The sequence below is a fragment of the Bombina bombina genome, chromosome 6 (assembly GCF_027579735.1).
Source record: "Bombina bombina isolate aBomBom1 chromosome 6, aBomBom1.pri, whole genome shotgun sequence".
Lineage (NCBI taxonomy): Eukaryota > Metazoa > Chordata > Amphibia > Anura > Bombinatoridae > Bombina > Bombina bombina.
In genome coordinates this window covers 1056365398-1056384229 of record NC_069504.1, presented here as the reverse complement: position 1 = coordinate 1056384229, position 18832 = coordinate 1056365398, and the positions used below count along the sequence as shown (strand labels likewise).

Genomic DNA, 18832 nt, shown 5'->3' with positions numbered 1-18832 from the left:
TCTAAAATTAAAATAGAAAAGCTCTTTTACCTTACCAGCCCTGAAAAGGGCCCATTGTGGGGCATGCCCCAAAGAATTCAGCTCTTTTGCCTGTAAAAAACCCCCATACAATACCCCCCCTAACATTACAACCCACCACCCACATACCCCTAATCTAACCCAAACCCCCCTTAAATAAACCTAACACTAAGCCCCTGAAGATCTCCCTACCTTGTCTTCACCGATCGATCCAGAAGAGCTCCTCCGATGTCTTAATCCAAGCCCAAGCGGGGGGCTGAAGATGTCCATGATCCGACTAAAGTCTTCATCCAGGCGGGAGCTGAAGAGGTCCATGATCGGGCTGAAGTCTTCATCCAAGCGGGAGCTGAAGAGGTCCATGATCGGGCTGAAGTCTTCTATCAAGCGTCATCTTCAATCTTCTTTCTTCCGGATCCATGTTCATCCTGCCGACGCGGAACATCCATCAAAGAATTCAGCTCTTTTGCCTGTAAAAAAACCCCATACAATACCCCCCCTAACATTACAAACCACCACCCACATACCCCTAATCTAACCCAAACCCCCCTTAAATAAACCTAACACTAAGCCCCTGAAGATCTCCCTACCTTGTCTTCACCGATCGATCCAGAAGAGCTCCTCCGATGTCTTAATCCAAGCCCAAGCGGGGGGCTGAAGATGTCCATGATCCGACTAAAGTCTTCATCCAGGCGGGAGCTGAAGAGGTCCATGATCGGGCTGAAGTCTTCATCCAAGCGGGAGCTGAAGAGGTTCATGATCGGGCTGAAGTCTTCTATCAAGCGTCATCTTCAATCTTCTTTCTTCCGGATCCATGTTCATCCTGCCGACGCGGAACATCCATCTTCACCGACGACTTCCCGACGAATGACGGTTCCTTTAAGGGAGGTCATCCAAGATGGCGTCCCTCGAATTCCAATTGGCTGATAGGATTCTATCAGCCAATCGGAATTAAGGTAAGAAAATTCTGATTGGCTGATGGAATCAGCCAATCAGAATCAAGTTCAATCCGATTGGCTGATCCGATCAGCCAATCAGATTGAGCTCGCATTCTATTGGCTGATCGGAACAGCCAATAGAATGCGAGCTCAATCTGATTGGCTGATCGGATCAGCCAATCGGATTGAACTTGATTCCGATTGGCTGATTCCATCAGCCAATCAGAATTTTCCTACCTTAATTCCGATTGGCTGATAGAATCCTATCAGCCAATCGGAATTCGAGGGACGCCATCTTGGATGACATCCCTTAAAGGAACCGTCATTCGTCGGGAAGTCGTCGGTGAAGATGGATGTTCCGCGTCGGCGGGATGAACATGGATCCGGAAGAAAGAAGATTGAAGATGACGCTTGATAGAAGACTTCAGCCGGATCATGGACCTCTTCAGCTCCCGCTTGGATGAAGACTTCAGCCGGATCATGGACATCTTCAGCCCCCGCTTGGGCTTGGATCAAGACATCGGAGGCTCTTCTGGATTGATCGGTGAACCCGGCGTGGTAGGAAGATCTTCAGGGGCTTAGTGTTAGGTTTATTTAAGGGGGGTTTGGGTTAGATTAGGGGTATGTGGGTGGTGGGTTGTAATGTTGGGGGGGTATTGTATGTTTTTTTTTTACAGGCAAAAGAGCTGAATTCTTTGGGGCATGCCCCACAAAGGGCCCTTTTCAGGGCTGGTAAGGTAAAAGAGCTTTTCTATTTTAATTTTAGAATAGGGTAGGGCATTTTTTTATTTTGGGGGTCTTTCTTATTTTATTAGGGGGCTTAGAGTAGGTGTAATTAGTTTAACATTGTTGTAATATTTTTCTAATGTTTGTAAATATTTTTTTTATTTTTTGTAACTTAGTTCTTTTTTATTTTTTGTACTTTAGTTAGTTTATTTCATTGTATTTATTTGTAGGTATTGTATTTAATTAATTTATTGATAGTGTAGTGTTAGGTTTAATTGTAGATAATTGTAGGTATTTTATTTAATTTATTTATTGATAGTGTAGTGTTAGGTTTAATTGTAACTTAGGTTAGGATTTATTTTACAGGTAATTTTGTAATTATTTTAACTAGGTAGCTATTAAATAGTTATTAACTATTTAATAGCTATTGTACCTGGTTAAAATTAATTACAAAGTTGCCTGTAAAATAAATATTAATCCTAAAATAGCTACAATATAATTATAATTTATATTGTAGCTATATTAGGGTTTATTTTACAGGTAAGTATTTAGCTTTAAATAGGAATAATTTATTTAATAAGAGTTAATTTATTTCGTTAGATTTAAATTATATTTAACTTAGGGGGGTGTTAGGGTTAGACTTAGCTTTAGGGGTTAATACATTTATTAGAGTAGGGGTGAGATCCGGTCGGCAGATTAGGGGTTAATTATTGTAGGTAGGTGGAGGCGACGTTGGGGGTGGCAGATTAGGGGTTAATAAATATAATATAGGGGTCGGCGGTGTTAGGGGCAGCAGATTAGGGGTACATAGGGATAACGTAGGTTGCGGCGGTGTACGGAGCGGCAGATTAGGGGTTAATAATAATATGCAGGGGTCAGCGATAGCGGGGCGGCAGATTTGGGGTTAATAAGCGTAAGGTTAGGGGTGTTTAGACTCGGGGTACATGTTAGAGTGTTAGGTGCAGACATAGGAAGTGTTTCCCCATAGGAAACAATGGGGCTGCGTTAGGAGCTGAACGCTGCTTTTTTGCAGGTGTTAGGTTTTTTTTCAGCTCAAACAGCCCCATTGTTTTCTATGGGGGAATCGTGCACGAGCACATTTTTGAAGCTGGCCGCGTCCGTAAGCAACGCTGGTATTTAGAGTTGCAGTGGTGGTAAATATGCTCTACGCTCCTTTTTTTTGGAGCCTAACGCAGCCCTTCTGTGAACTCTAAATACCAGCGGTATTTAAAAGGTGCGGGGGAAAAAAAGCATGCGTAGCTAACGCACCCCTTTGGCCGCAGAACTCTAAATCTAGCCGATAGAAATATAGTAATAAAAAAAGATACAATGCTCAAACTAACATCTTACATTCAGAATAAACAGCTTTACAGACTGGGAAAGGCTAGGGGGCGGGTTAGAAAAAATCTGAGAGCCAGTCAACAAGCAATGTGCTGCTGCCTATTTGACTGCTCACTTCAAACAGCACTTTGCTCTGGATGTGCTGTGTTAAGGAAAACTTACACAGTGCAGCCAGAGCACATCTCAATTTAAAGAGAACAGTCTAATGTGGAGCAGCACTAGAAAGTTAAAGCGCTAACAGTTCCTGTATGTGTCCTGTCCTTTCAGCAGATATGCTGCATTTTCTGCAATGACATTTCAGATCACTGTATGTTCTGCCTTGGGGTATGTATATATATATATATATATATATATATATATATATATATATATATATATATATATATATATATATATATATATATATATATATATAAAAATAGAGAGATAGGTAGATAGTAGGCCTTTGCAGTCAATTACATGGCCATATACCTTTGAACCCTTATATAAACTTTTTTATTAATATTTATGTGAATAATGTTTATCATCTTTATATGAGTGAAGCAGTTTATTTTAATGTATTTATGTTGTGTTTGGTGCAACTTTTATTTTAGCCTTAACACTTTACATGAGGTCTTTAGTAGTGCTAACCCGATGCACGGTAATATGATTGCCCAGTGCTATGGAATTTGGCGGCGCTATACAAATAAATGATAATAATAAGAGAATGTGTTTACTTTCAACTTGTAATACACGTGCAAATCTAGCCCTTAAACTTTGCATTTTTTTTGTTTTATTTTGTATTTTAATGCATATAGAGTCTGTATACAGCAGTGCATTTAGATGGTGATTTCACAAATTCTGATTATGCTTTGACAGTTTTTGAGTAACTTTAATAAATTAGGATTATTTGTATATTTATGTGTATCTTTTACAAATTATATTGCACTTTATTTGTACTGTATTTACTATTTAAAAATAAAACAGAAAAACTGAGTTCCAGTTTCCCAGACAGCTTCATTACTTTCTATGGACCTGATAATCATAGATTTTCTAGTTTGCAGGGAAATTACAGTACAGAGTTAACAGAGGCTAAAATCATTTATTTTATAAGAAAAAGGGTAGAACCGGGAAAAGAGAAGTTAACAGGAGAACACCTGGGACTGATATATAGGGGCATGTCTATCAAGCTCCATATGGAGCTTAAAGCCCTGTGTTTCTGGCGAGCCTTCAGGCTCGCCAGAAACACCAGTTATGAAGCAGAGGTCTAAAGACAGCTGCTCCATAACCTGTCCGCCTGCTCTGAGAAGGCGGACAGACATCGCCGCAATTCAACCCAATCGAATACGATCTGGTTAATTGACACCCCCTGGTAGCAGCCGATTGGTTGTGAATCTGCAGGGGGCGGTGTTGCACCAGCAGCATCCAGCGAAGTCTGTCGGACATGATTCGCAATGTCGGATCATGTCCGACAGGCCTTTCATAAATAGGGGCCATAGGCTCATTTTTCAGCAAATACATATTAAACTGAAATGTTTTTACTACAATTTACCTTGTTTTGACACTAGTTTAGTATATATTACTTTTCTGTCAGTTCAATACCGGTATTGTGAATTTTGCGCAAACTACGTCTGCATATAGCTGTCAAGATAATTCAGTGAGATCATCTTGTATAAACTGCTTACAGCATTTCATGATAATCCAGGGAACTCACCTCCCCCCCCCCTACTTTCTGAAGCTGTGTTTCACATACATAAATGCAGAGAACACCCCTTAGAGAAGTATAGCAAACTTTGCCTATCTAGAATCTTGTGAGAGATCTCGCAGTGCTGGAGGATCATTTTAGATCATTTCATTTGAGCAGAGAGCTTAATGGGAGGCATCTCTAATCTCTATCGGACTTCCAAGTCCCACCCTTTTTGTTTTAATATTCAGTGAGTTTAGCCCCTGTGAAGTCTGCACTACAATTTCTCTTCAAGCAGGAGAATTTCTCTTCAAGCAGGAGAATCTTTTATCATAAGGTCCTAAGAGAAAATAATTGAAAATTAGCATTTTGTTAATTAGCTCTCCCACCTCCCACTAGGAGTGTAATTTCTGCAGCTGGCTATTTTTACAGAACTTTTCTTTAGCCTATACTAAATTATAGAAACAATTTACTAAACTCTGGCAGGTAAAATGGACTATTGGGAACAAATTAAAGGGGATTTTTTTTAGGGTATACTGTCCCATTAAACATAAGTGTCAATAAAGGATAAAACAAGTTTCTGCCTTAATAAGAACATTCTGTCATATCTGCCCATTATATATATAAACAAAATGCAAAGTGAGTGAACGGAAGAAAAATGTAAATAAAATCAATATTTGGTGTGACCACCCTTTGCCTTCAAAGCAGCATAAATTCTTCTAGGTACACTTGTGCAAAGTCAGGGATTTGGTAGGTAGTCATGTGCATGATTAAACAATTATACCAAACAGGTGCTAATGATCTTCAATTTAATATGCAGGTTGAAACACAGTCATTAACTGAAACAGAAACCGCTGAGTATGAGGAATAAAACGGAGAGGAACAGCCAAACTCTGCTATCAAGTTGAGGATGCTGAAGACAGTTATATGTAAAAAAACATATACCATGGCAAGACTGAGCACAGCAACAATACACAACGTAATTATACTGCATCAGCAAGGTCTCTTCCAGGCAGAAATTTCAAGGCAAACAAGGGTTTCCAGATGTGCTGTTAAAGCTCTTTTGAAGAAGCACGAAGAAATGAACAATGCTGAAGAACGCAGATGCAATGGTTTGCCAAGGAAACTTATTGCAGCAGATGAAAAACACATCAATTTATTTTCATCCACAAGCGGAAGATGCCCAGCAGTGCCATCAGCTTTAGAATAGGCACAAACCAGTGGGACCCTGGTACAACCATCTACTGTCCGGAGAAGTCTGGTCAGAAGTGGTCTTCATGAAAGACCTGCAGCCAAAAAGACATACCTCTGATGTGAAAATAAGGCTAAGCGACTCAGCTAGGCATGAAAAAACACAGGAACTGGGGGTGAAAAATAATTTCAGCAGGTGCTGGACTGATGATTTAAATTTTAAATATTTGGCTGTAGCAGAAGACAGTTTGTTTGCCAAAGGGCTGGCGGAGTGGTACAAGAGTAAGTGCAGGCAACAGTATGATGGAGGCTCCTTGCAAGTTTGGGGCTGCATTTCTGCAAATCGATGTTTTGTTCAGAATTACTGAGAAGTGCAGGCAGAACCATCATGCAATACCATCATTTAGGCATCTGACTGGCCCCAAATTTATTCAGCATGACAATGATCCCAAAGTCATTTAGAACTATCTTCTGTGTAAAGAACAAGGAGACTTGGAGGTGATACTATTGCCCCCTGTCTAAGATTACATGAAGAGACAGAAGCAACTGAGGCAGTCTAATTCCTCAGAAGAGCTGTGGTTAAATTTTTCTTCTGTTCACTAACTTTGCATTTTTTAATTGATAAAAAATAAACTTTTAACATTTCTATTTTTGAAAGCATTCTTACTACAGCATTTTTTCCACACTTGCCTAAAACTATATGGCCAAAAGTATGCTGACACCGTAACATCACATCATGTGAGCTTGTTGGTCATCTTATTCTAAAACCATAGGCATTAATATAGAGCTAGCAAGCCCCCCCCCCCCCGAGCTAGCCCCCCCCCCCCCCTTTCAGCTATAACAACCATCACTCTTTTGGAAAGGCTTTTCACATTTTTTAAAAAAAATAATAGCATTTACAGTTGACCAGAGTAGCTCTAGTAAACCAGAAAATTTCACAAACTGACTTGTGGCAAAGGTGGTATCCTATGAAAGTGTCACGTTTAAAGTCGATGAGCTTGTTGGTACAATTAATTGTGCCGTCAATGTTTATATCTATGGAGAGTATTGGATTTGATGCCCCTAGTAGCAAAGGGTGTGGCTGAAACCCCTGAACTCAATAATTAGTAGTGGTGTCCACATACTTTTAGCCATATAGTGCATGTGTGTATAAATACAAAAAAAATATTTATATATATATATATACCGTATATATATATATATATATATATATATATATATATATATATATATATATATATATATATATATTTATAAAACACATTGTGTGCATAATACAAAAAAGAGGTGTCAATGTTTTAGAAGTGCAGACATACCAGGAAAGCACAGAGCATGTAGAAGCTGATGAAGTAAAATACAGCAAAACTACTGCCACAAGAAAACTCCCCCTCTGTGGAGTGATGGCTCTCAGACTCTGGATCACACTTCTTGTTAGGGAGGCACGCAAGCATAATCTCCTGCCAGGCTTCACCTGTGGCACATCTAAAAGCCAAAGTAAGTGGAAAGGAATGAGCACATGGTTTTAAAACAAAGGATAACAAGGAAAGGCAAAACATGAGATGGGAAAGTGAGAGAATAAAATAGTTGGATGAAGAATTTTACCAAGAGACAGAAAATGAGGAAAGAAGGAAATTATGCACAGAAAATGATAAAGATATCGGGAATTTGTCTGATCATTAAAAATAAATGGGGAAATAGATCAGATAGTGCGGTGTTGCACGCTATTTCCTAGATTAATTATGAGTTTACACTAGCAGCATAAGAAGTTAATGTGCATACAACTAAACGGACAGTAAGGTCAAAATGAAACATTCATTATTTAGATAGAGAATGCAATCTAAATAACTTTCCAATGTACTTATATAAAATTTACTTTGTATTCTTGGTATCCACTGATGAAGAGTAGGCTCAGAAGCAGCAATGCACTACTGGGAGATAGCTGAATGCACCTGGTGAGCCAATCACTAGCCTCTATTTTAATTCTCTTGAACAGATTATACAAATGCAGCCCGTGGAACACAGACAGGTCATAATCTGCCCAAAGGTCAATCTCTGCCACATCATAAAGAGACATTGGGGCCGATTTATCATTTGTTTGGTAGACATGATCCGCTGTAGCGATCATGTCCGCCAGACATCGATAAATGCCGACAGCATACGCCGCTAGCAGAGGCTGTCAGTCTCCTTAGAGCAGGCGGACGAGTTAAGGAGCAGCGGTCTTAAGACCACTGCTTCTTAACTCCTGTTTCCAGAGGGGTATTTGACCCCATTCGGGCCATGATAAATCGTCCCCTTAGAATGTTCTGAAGTCAATTATACTGTAGATAAAAAACGGAGTGATGTTTGAATAGTACAATGTTTATGGTGAATTTAGAGAGTAGGTGAAAAAAATAGATGAAGACTGATGATAATGAGCAGCATTTTGTACAGTGAAAGTAGACAGGGCTTGGTTAACGAGGATGTGAGAGTGAAGCATAGAGTGCCGGTGCTGAGAAAGAGGCTGCCTAATAATTGGCTTGGAATGAAGAGTGTGTATGAAGTATATGGTCATGAGGAGTAAACTTTAAAAAAAATAAAAACTTAAATATTTGACAGTATGCCCTGCTCTTGTGTCATTAAATGCTATTGATATGTGTTGTACTTGTGAGTTGATTTGTTTTATTTAAAGTATGTTTAAGGAAATTCTGTATTTTAACTGAAGCTTCTTATATGTATATATATTATATACATAACAAGAATATATATATATATATATATATATATATATATATATATTCATACATATTTACACAAACATTGGTATATTAATTACATTTTATTGAAAGACAAAAAGACTATTTTTGTCTTTCTGACATTTACAGCCCTTAAAAGCATAAAACTAAACAGCTTTGATATATATATATATATATATATATATATATATATATATATATATATATATACACACATACACACACCTTTTAGCCCTTCCCAGTCAAACACCTTGTCATATACCATATCTCTTTAAAACATTTTTTATTTTTTACAAATACAGTATGTATATATATATATATACATATCAGAACATGAAAAACACAACTGTAGAACAAGATGACAAATGTTGACAACCAGCTAAGAAAATGCTAGGAAAGTTCCAAGGGCACTTTAATGCGCCCAACGTGTTACAGTCTCCCAAAGTAAATAGAACAAATGTACTCAAGTGAGTATGATATGTTGGTGTCCAACAAAACAAGGGATCCTGTTGACAAGTAACCACAAGAACAAAAGATATCTGGAAACAGGTCGTTCAAGTCTCCTTATTTTTGCAGAAGGTTAAAAGTTAACCCAGTTGTGGTACAAGAAATGTGGTGATACTTAGCTGTGCTCCGCTTGAACTGTGTAGTAAGGATCCTAATGGGCAAGTGGATCCGATCTGAAACCTCGAAACCAGACTGTCTGTACAAACAGTTGTCGTATCCAACATCCACCGGCATGTTCCATAAGGTAGATACCCCGGTCCCGTCGGCAGTAAATGGCCACAACTCGCTGATTCAGCCATCAACACGTGGTAACAAGAACGCCCTGACGTCAGGGCGACAGCGCTAATTGTAAGCGCTCAGTAATGAGGTCAGTGAAGGAACCAATAAGCAATGGTGAGAAGCGGGCAATAGGGCAGAGTCCCCAGTGAACCAAATAGCGGTATCCTGTCCGCTGGATACAAAAGGCAGAGTTCCAAAAGGAGAGGTCGGAGACGGGAGACTCAAGGCTTGAAAAGGTTTATTCAGCAAAAGTTGCCAGGTGCAAGGTGACTAACACAAGGATCACCTGACGCGTTTCGCGCATGTGCACATGCGCTTCATCAGAGGCTGAAAATTACAGGTAATGCTATGCCCTATATACAGACCCTTAACCAATCAGCTTGTGATCAAGTGAACGCGGCTCCCTAATAGAGAGGTCTCAAAATGGGGAGAGCAAATAAGATAAGTCCGGGGGTGTGCATACAGGGCAGTATATCATATATATTTAACTTACATATTTAACAAGAGGAAAAACTCGTAAACTAAGTAAAAAAGAAAATAAAAACAAGAAATACATACTCACTTATCAAAACATGATAGGTGTAAAAAATATATGATAAAAATAAATTTTCATAAACAACTTTAAAGGGACAGTCTACACCAGAATTTTTATTGTTCTAAAAGATAGATAATCCCTTTATTACCCATTTCCCAGTTTTGCATAACCAACACAGTTATAATAATATACTTTTAACCTCTGTGATTATCTTGTATCTAAGCCTCTGCAAACTGCCCCTTTTTTCAGTTCTTTTGACAGACTTGCAGTCTAGCCAATCAGTGCCTGCTCCCAGATTACTTCACGTGCACGAGCACAGTGTTATCTATATGAAATATGTGAACTAACACCCTCTAGTGGTGAAAAACTATTAAAATGCAATTTGAAAGAGGTCTAAGAAATTAGCATATGAACCTCCTAGATTAAGCTTTCAACTAAGAATACCAAGAGAACAAAGCAAAATTGGTGATACAAGTACATTGGAAAATTGTTTAAAAGTACATGCTCTATCTGAATCTTGAAAGTTTATTTTGGCCTAGACTGTCCCTTTAAGAAGGAAAACAAAACATAGTGAACAAATAAAAAAAATATATATAATTATATACATCATTGTATTTAATCTGGAACAAAAATATTAATAAGAGAATTGATGTATTAAGACCAATAGCCATACAATATGAGTAATATTATTCAATGAATAGGTCTACATCCATTCTCTTATTAATACCTTCAGGGGCCCTGGTGTGTAGTTCGACAATCCAAAAATTCTATTTTCTTTGGAGATTCTTTTCTCTATCACCCCCTCTAGGATGCATTTTTATTTTATCAATCCCTATACAAGCAAAATATCTAGACCCTAGACCATGCTGTCTAAAGTGTTTTGCTACGGGTGTTCTGGGTTCTTTTTCATCAAGAGACCGTAAATACTGACGGATTCTGTCTTTCAAGGGAGGGGTAGTGATCCCAACATATTGCTGGGAACAGTAGAGGCAATTAACCAAATAGATGACAAATTGGGAAGTATAGTCAATTCTATCCCTAATGTGAAATGTTTGTTTCGTGACGCTAGAAGTAAAGGTATCAGTAACGATAATGCAGGTACACGCCTTGCAAGGGACATGGCCACATTTAAAGCAACCAACTTTAAGGCTAAGCCAATTAGTTTTGGCAACATTTAGTGTAGGTTTTGCAGCTAAATTTTTCCTAGTTAAGTCTCCTAAAGTAGGAGCTTTCCTGGCTATGCATTTAACTCCCTTTGTTAATACTTCTACTAAAGCATCATCCCCCTTCAGTATAGTCAAGTTTTTCTTGACTATATTGCAGATCTGTTATTGCCTGATAAACTGTGTTATAAACAGGGTGTTCTGATTTTGAGGATCTAAACCACCCTTATTAAATAGGGTTACATTCTTCTTCCTAGATGTGAATAATTCCTGGCTATCCATTTGAGCAACCTGTAGCTTCAGTTTTTTGAGGGTGGTTCTATGATAACCTCTTTGCACTAGTCTAATAGTCAATTCCTGAGCTTCAAGGTTAAATTTAGTGACATTTGTGCAATTCCTACGTAAACGTAGGTATTGTGCTTTGGGAATTCCTCTTTTTAGGTGGGAGATGTGGCATGAATCTGCACGCTTGCCAGAGGTTTACGATAAGTTGAGGTAAGGATTTTGTCCTGCCTAGCTTCAATTAGTAAGTCAAGGAAGTTAATACTATTGGAGCTAATCTGGGCAGTAAAGGACAAGTTGTATTGGTTATCATTCATAAAGTTGACAAAAGAGTCAACCGTGTTATGATCCTGTGTGTCCCAAATGACAATAATATCGTCAATAAAACGCCCATATAGAATGACATTATTGGCAAAAGGGAAACTATCTGCAAAGATGCGGTTCAGTTCTAGCCAACCCATGTAAATGTTGGCATAGGCCGGGGCAAATTTTGCCCCCATTGCCGTACCACATCTCTGCAGATAGTATTCCCCATGAAACATAAAAAAATTATGTTGTAGTAAGAATTCAGTAACTTGAACAATGAAGGCAATGAATTGGTCTCCATAGTTAGAGTGTCTGTGTAGCATAAAATTAATGGATTCTAATCCCAATGTGTGGGGGATATTGGAATATAGGGCTGCCACATCTATGGTGACCCAAGTATATGTGTCCTTCCAGGTGATGTCCTTTAATTGTGTAATTAAGTGGGCACTATCCCTAATATAGCCAGGCAGAGATAACATTGTCGGCTGGAGTATGTGGTCCAACCAGCTCCCCAACCTTTCGCACAGTGATCCATTGCTGGCCACTATGGGCCGCCCAGGAGGGTTAGTTAACTGTTTGTGTATCTTGGGTACTATGCGAAAGTAAGGGGTACTTGGCTCTGCAACAAAAATGTAAGAAGCTAAATCTTTATCCATAAAGTGGTTCTCTACTGCAAAGTCCAAAAGATGGGAAAGTTTGTTCTTGAAAGAGTAAGTGGGGTTGAAGGTAAGTTTAGTATATAAAGAGCTGTCACTCAACTGTGAATTAATCTCAGTGACATAATCACTTTTATTTAACACAACAACCGCCCCCCCTTATCAGCCTGGGTAATGACAATATTGTCATTCTTCTGTAATTTGATTAGTGCTAATCTTTGAGATTTGGTAATGTTATCGTATGGTATGGATGGAAAATTATTTTCAACTGTCCTAAAGAGTTCAGTAAGTTCTTTTTCAACTACTCTCTGATATAAATCTAATAATTGATGTCTCAAGTGTACTGGATAAAAATATGTGGTATTTTTAAAAGTGAATGAAGTGCAAGTGTTTAAGAGTGAATCCATCTGTCTAGTTGATTCTTGCTCTAATGAAATCAAGTGAGTGAGGTGTGTTAAATCAGTATATTTCAACCCAACTGATTGACCATGGGTGGGAAGGGGTTCATCCCCAATTTGTGTGTCTTCGTTATGGTGTAAAAAATGTTTCCTCAAAACTAACTTTCAAACAAATTTATTAATATCAATAAGTGTGTTAACTAAATCAAAATTGTGAGCTAGTGCATACGTCAAACCTTTATTTAGTAAATCAATTTCTACTTTAGACAAACTTACATCAGAGAGGTTGATAACAGCTATTTCTTTACAGTTTTTCTGACCCTGCTGGGGTACCGAAAAGTGCCTTCAATTTTTTTAGGGCTACTGGTTTGTATAGGTTGCTTAACTAGTGTCTTAAGTTCTATTCTACTAGTACTAGGTTCTAGACTCCCTTGATGTGGCTCAGGTGTCTCTAACATTTGATTTTCATCTAAGTTAGAGCCATTGGAGTCTTGGTGATCAGTGTCAATACTTGAAAAGGTCACATGTCTACCTGTGCTATTCTTACTCTTATCACCTTTTTTTTTTTTTTTTTATAATAATTTTTATTGAGGAATATTCAAAGGCATACAATAGTCATAAAAACAGGTTCTTGCATTGCATGTCACATACAGTAAGATTTAGTGTTACAAGAATGAGGAAACAAACACAGAAAATAAACGCAAGTGTAACAATTTACATATCATGCAACCATGAGATACATAGAATGCCAAATATTGAAATGCCTTTTAAATAAAATCCTAGGCCGCTCTTGGACCATCACAAGCATTTAAGATAAAAGAAGGCATGTGCAAACAAAAGAGACCACTTGTGGGTCTCGTTGATAAACCTCAGTTTTTTATAATTTTATCTCATACTAATATGAATAGTGTGTAAATTAAGTAAGGTGCTAAAGGGATAATTTTATTACGTGCATATATATATTTGGACAATCTTGCATAGATTAAGAAAAAAATAAAACTGAGTATAATGATAACCTGCAAGATTTAGCTAGAAAGGAGGGTATATAGGATGCGGTATATATGAGAAAAACCGCGTAGTCAGTCCTCCCACTTAAGGGAGGCATATTAAGTGGAGTGGGGGGGTGGAGGTGATGAGTTACCTACGAGAAGCAGATAAGAGATGTCAGCTTGTCTTCTAAATTTGCCAAACAGATGCACAGGAAATAAGTTGTAATTGGGCTAACTACTATAGGTGGTTATTTAAACTAGGTGGGTAAAACTTAACATGACTCTAATTAAGGTCTCAAGAGCATGTGGAAAACTAGGGGAGAAGTAAATATAGATTAGCTACTCATGATAGTAACGCTGCATTATGAGTGTTGTAAGTATATAGATCCCAAATGATGGGAATGTTAATGCAGGGCCAGCCTGCAACAGGAACATACTTGGAGTATTGAATTGATGTTGTACTTCAAATTGTGGTTGGGCGTGATTTTGATATGTATACTAGTCAATATATCAATGAGCCAACAAACAAAAAATAGGGGATAACATTATTCCACGCCGAGATTGGTATCTATCTAGGACGAGGAGGGGAACAAAACTTACTGTAGGCAGGCTCAAACCTATTAGGTATTATTATTAGTAGCTAGTTATCTAAGGGGATCTTGCCCTTAAAAATAAGTGAACAGGGAAGCGTCTCCTCACCCCAAAAAATTACACACTGGGACTGAAGAGATAATTAAATTCACAGAAAAATATAAAATGCAGATGCTATAAGGGGATGATTCCTATAGGGAGAACAAGCGCTAAAGCAGCTGAATAAAACATTAGTGTGCTTCTGCTGCCTAGGCACGGGCCCTATGCCCAGCAACAGGCACACACCTTATTTAAACTGTCACCCACATTTAAATGAGTAAAAGATCTGCTATAGGCGGAGATGTCAACAATGGGAAAACATCATAACAATAAAGGGATGGATCCAGTAAACATAATGGAACATTTATATTCCTGGACACATTAATTATGAAAACAATACAAACAGTTGTGCATATAAACGTATGTCCATCACTTGGAACAACACCAAACATTGAATTTGAAAAAAGGAATCCCAGTAAAGGCAAAAAAAAACTCCAGGAGTAAACACATAGTTGCAGCATGTGGAGCTGTAGAGCCCCAGATTAAATAGATTGAAGGATATGGGGGTTCCCAGCTATTCATATCAGGAAGCGTGAGGTGTCACTGCTGACATCTATAAATAATTAGGCCACAACAGTGTCTTAGTGTCGTGTAAGCTACATACTAAAACAGGCTAATTAAAGCATACAGATCCTAAGCACATTAGCATAAATGAAGGTGCAAATATAAACTAAGGATGTAACAGTAGTAGTAAATAGCCTTATCGATGTAACAAAACGTCCAGAATATGAACCATCTGTTAACAGTCAGTGAGGCATATTGGGCATAGAACAGTAAACAAATGGAAGCGCCATCGCTCTCAATCGCTCCAGAGTCACCGGGGGTTGCAAAAAAAAAAAAAAAAAAGCAAATGTTCAACATGGCAGGGAAGCATCTCGCTTTTAAACCACTTAATGTTCATCTACATGCTAGCCGATTCCACATTTGAGTTCGCTAAAAACAATTTGTGTTTGTGTTATAACTTGCCTTCTAGACCCCAGAGAAGAAATCCACTTGTTAGGCCAAAATTTTGCAGATGTCAGCTCAGAGTTTGGGAGAGTTACATTCAAAAGATTAGAGATAAAGCTGTATGCCTTCTCCTCACCCTCCGCTGGAATCTGATGTAATAGAGGAGTCCCCATCTCCGGTTTCTCTACCGCCATGTTGGGAATAGTAAGAGCCCCAAGCTGACAAGTTGGAGTTGCTGATGCGCTAATTTCGGGGCTCGCCACCAAAACCTTGCCTCTACTTTCCACCCCTGGAGCGCAGCGAGGCAGTCCCGCTTCTAATTGAGGACATGCCCTCTTCATGGGTGCCGCGGTCACAAGGAGTCGTACTGAAAAACCCTGGTCCGATATATTCGGTGCCCTGGGGGCAGCACTGACAAAGTGTGAATGTTCAGCTGTGGTGTGAGCCGCGGCATCCCACTCCATTATGTGCAGTTCCGCCACTATCATAGGCTCTATCTCAGCCGCGCCCAGAGCAGGAAAAATGTAGGCAGCGTGTTCCATGTGTATTGCGGCTACGACTTGCTGGGGCGCTGACCTAGAGGAGTATTCGAGCATCTCGCGGCAGCCATCTAAAAAGCTGTAAATTTCCTCCAGAATGGCCTCCGGAGGCTCCATAGTGTAGTAGCGAGGTGGTCGCCGAATCCAGGGGATATATTAGTAGTTTGCAGCTGATCTTGTTCTTCCCTTCTAACACCAGGCAGGCCGCAAGATGGCCGCTCCAAGTAGTAGTCCTGTGCACAAACACACCTGGGTTATTAGATCTCCTCACTCATACCCGGCTCAATATGAAATGTGTTGTATATGTCTTCTAGGGTATCTGATCTGGTAGAATGCCCACTTTTTTTTGTGCTGGCTCAGTGCTAAATTAGCATTTTATCATATTATAGCAGGAGCTCTTAGGCTGTGCGACCGGTCAGCTCTGGAGTTGGCTCCCCCCCCCCTCTTATCACCTTTTTTATTGTTTTTACTCTTGGATTTGTTAATGCTACTGGTGGACCAATTACGTTTGTTAGGTTTTTGTTGCTGCCAAGAATAGACAATATCCAATTCATAATCCTTTACATCTCTATGATACTTATGTACTTTACGATTAGATAAGGTGGTATCTAATTTATCAATAGTTTCATTAAGTTGTGTAGTATAGTCTGCATATTTCTGTGTTGTGACAAAAGGTTGCAGAGACTCAGTGATCTTATTAATATCTATTAGGATTGTGTCTCTCTCCTCTTTTTAATGCTTCAATAGTTGTTTCATAAGTATTATGGAACAGTTAGTTAAACTCTCATTCCATTCTTCCATGAACTTTAAATTATTAAGTGCAAATGATGGAAATTTTTTCATACGTAAACCCCTTGGAACTCTATTTTCAGAAATGTAGAGCTCCAAAAATTCAATATCCCACCATAAATTGGTTTCTTTGAACCTAAGTTGTTCCAGATTAGAAAAAACATTAGTGATATCATCCTCCTTAATGAAATCACTCGTTGATTTATCACCTTTTAGTGCTGTTTCCATAATGCATTTTCTTTTATTTTCATCTATAACCCCTGTGGGTATTGAAATAGTAGCCATTATGGAAACTGCACTAAGCACAAAGTAAAAAATATATGAATATAAATATACACACAAGCCTTGCCCTATTTACAGATAGCAGGAAATAAAACAAGCATATCAGAACATGAAAAACGCAACTGTAGATCAAGATGACAAATGTTGACAACCAGCTAAGAAAATGCTAGGAAAGTTCCAAGGGCACTTTAATGCGCCCAAAGTGTTACAGTCTCCCAAAGTAAATAGAACAAATGTACTCAAGTGAGTATGATATGTTGGTGTCCAACAAAACAAGGGATCCTGTTGACAAGTAACCACAAGAACAAAAGATATCTGGAAACAGGTCGTTAGAGTCTCCTATTTTTGCAGAAGGTTAAAAGTTAACCCAGTTGTGGTACAAGAAATGTGGTGATACTTAGCTGTGCTCCGATTGAACTGTGTAGTAAGGATCCTAATGGGCAAGTGGATCCGATCTGAAACCTTGAAACCAGACGGTCTGTACAAACAGTTGTTGTATCCAACATCTACCGGCGTGTCCCATTAGGTAGATACCCCTGATCCCGTCGGCAGGAAATGGCCACAACTCGCTGATTCAGTCGTCAACACGTGGTAACAAGAACGCCCTGACGTCAGGGCGACAGCGCTAATTGTAAGCGCTCAGTAATGAGGTCAGTGAAGGAACCAATAAGCAACGGTGAGAAGCGGGCAATAGGGCAGAGTCCCCAGTGAACCAAATAGCGGTATCCTGTCCGCTGGATACAAAAGGCAGAGTTCCAAAAGGAGAGGTCGGAGACGGGAGACTCAAGGCTTGAAAAGGTTTATTCAGCAAAAGTTGCCAGGTGCAAGGTGACTAACACAAGGATCATCTGACGCGTTTCACGCATGCGCACATGCGCTTAATCAGAGGCTGAAAATTACAGGTAATGCTATGCCCTATATACAGACCCTTAACCAATCAGCTTGTGATCAAGTGAAGGCGGCTCCCTAATAGAGAGGTCTCAAAATGGGGAGAGCAAATAAGATAAGTCCGGGGGTGTACATACAGGGAAGTATATCATATATATTTACCTTACATATTGAACAAGAGGCAAAAGACGTAAACTAAGTAAAAAAAGAAAATAAAAACAAGAAATACATACTCAAAACATGATAGGTGTAAAAAATATATGATAAAAATAAATATTCATAAACAACTTTAAGAAGGAAAACAAAACATAGTGAACAAATTAAAAAAAAATAATATATAATTATATACATCAGCATGCTGACGAAGGGGACTAGATCCCCGAAAACGTTCCAATAAAGTAATTGTTTACTTCACTAAAAAAAGACCTGAGAGTGCACCTTTTTTGTTTTGGTATACTTAATTTAAAGTTTGCACCCAGGCGGTTGTCAAGTGGTGGGTTATGCTGGTATTTGGATGATTTTATATATATATATATATATATATATATATATATATATATATATATATATATATATATATATATAACATTTATTTTACTTTTCTGTATTGTAGTGATCCCCCTCACCCTCCCCACGTCCCGCCTGTGTGAGATTGTGTGGCCCCTTATTCCCTCTCCCTTCAAAATACATGTTCCATAGTGTAGGGTCTCCTTCCCAGTATATTTGTATTTGCAGCATATGCCCAATCGCTCGCTCTCCCTTCCACACCGTGCTCCATAGCTCAGGGTCCTGCCTGATCCCCCCATCCCTCCCTCACAAAAAAAATCTGTAGGTAGGGTCCCCCCAATTCTTCCCCCTCCAGAGCAGGGCCCGTCCATCCACCCACCTCCCACTCACCTGCCTCCCGCCAGCACCAGCAGAATATTGTTACAGACGGTACTGTCTGTAACGATCAGGCATCTGCCTTTATATGGA

At 38.9% G+C, this 18832-nt stretch overlaps 1 protein-coding gene across 1 annotated transcript in view; it reads right to left on the bottom strand.

Moving 5' to 3' along the window:
• Positions 1-18832, bottom strand: part of CACNA1C (calcium voltage-gated channel subunit alpha1 C) — a 1426303-nt gene that overhangs the window by 230300 nt on the left and 1177171 nt on the right. Inside the window, 1 exon segment of the mRNA XM_053719677.1 lies at positions 7191-7356. Coding sequence (XP_053575652.1) covers positions 7191-7356 — 166 coding nt within the window.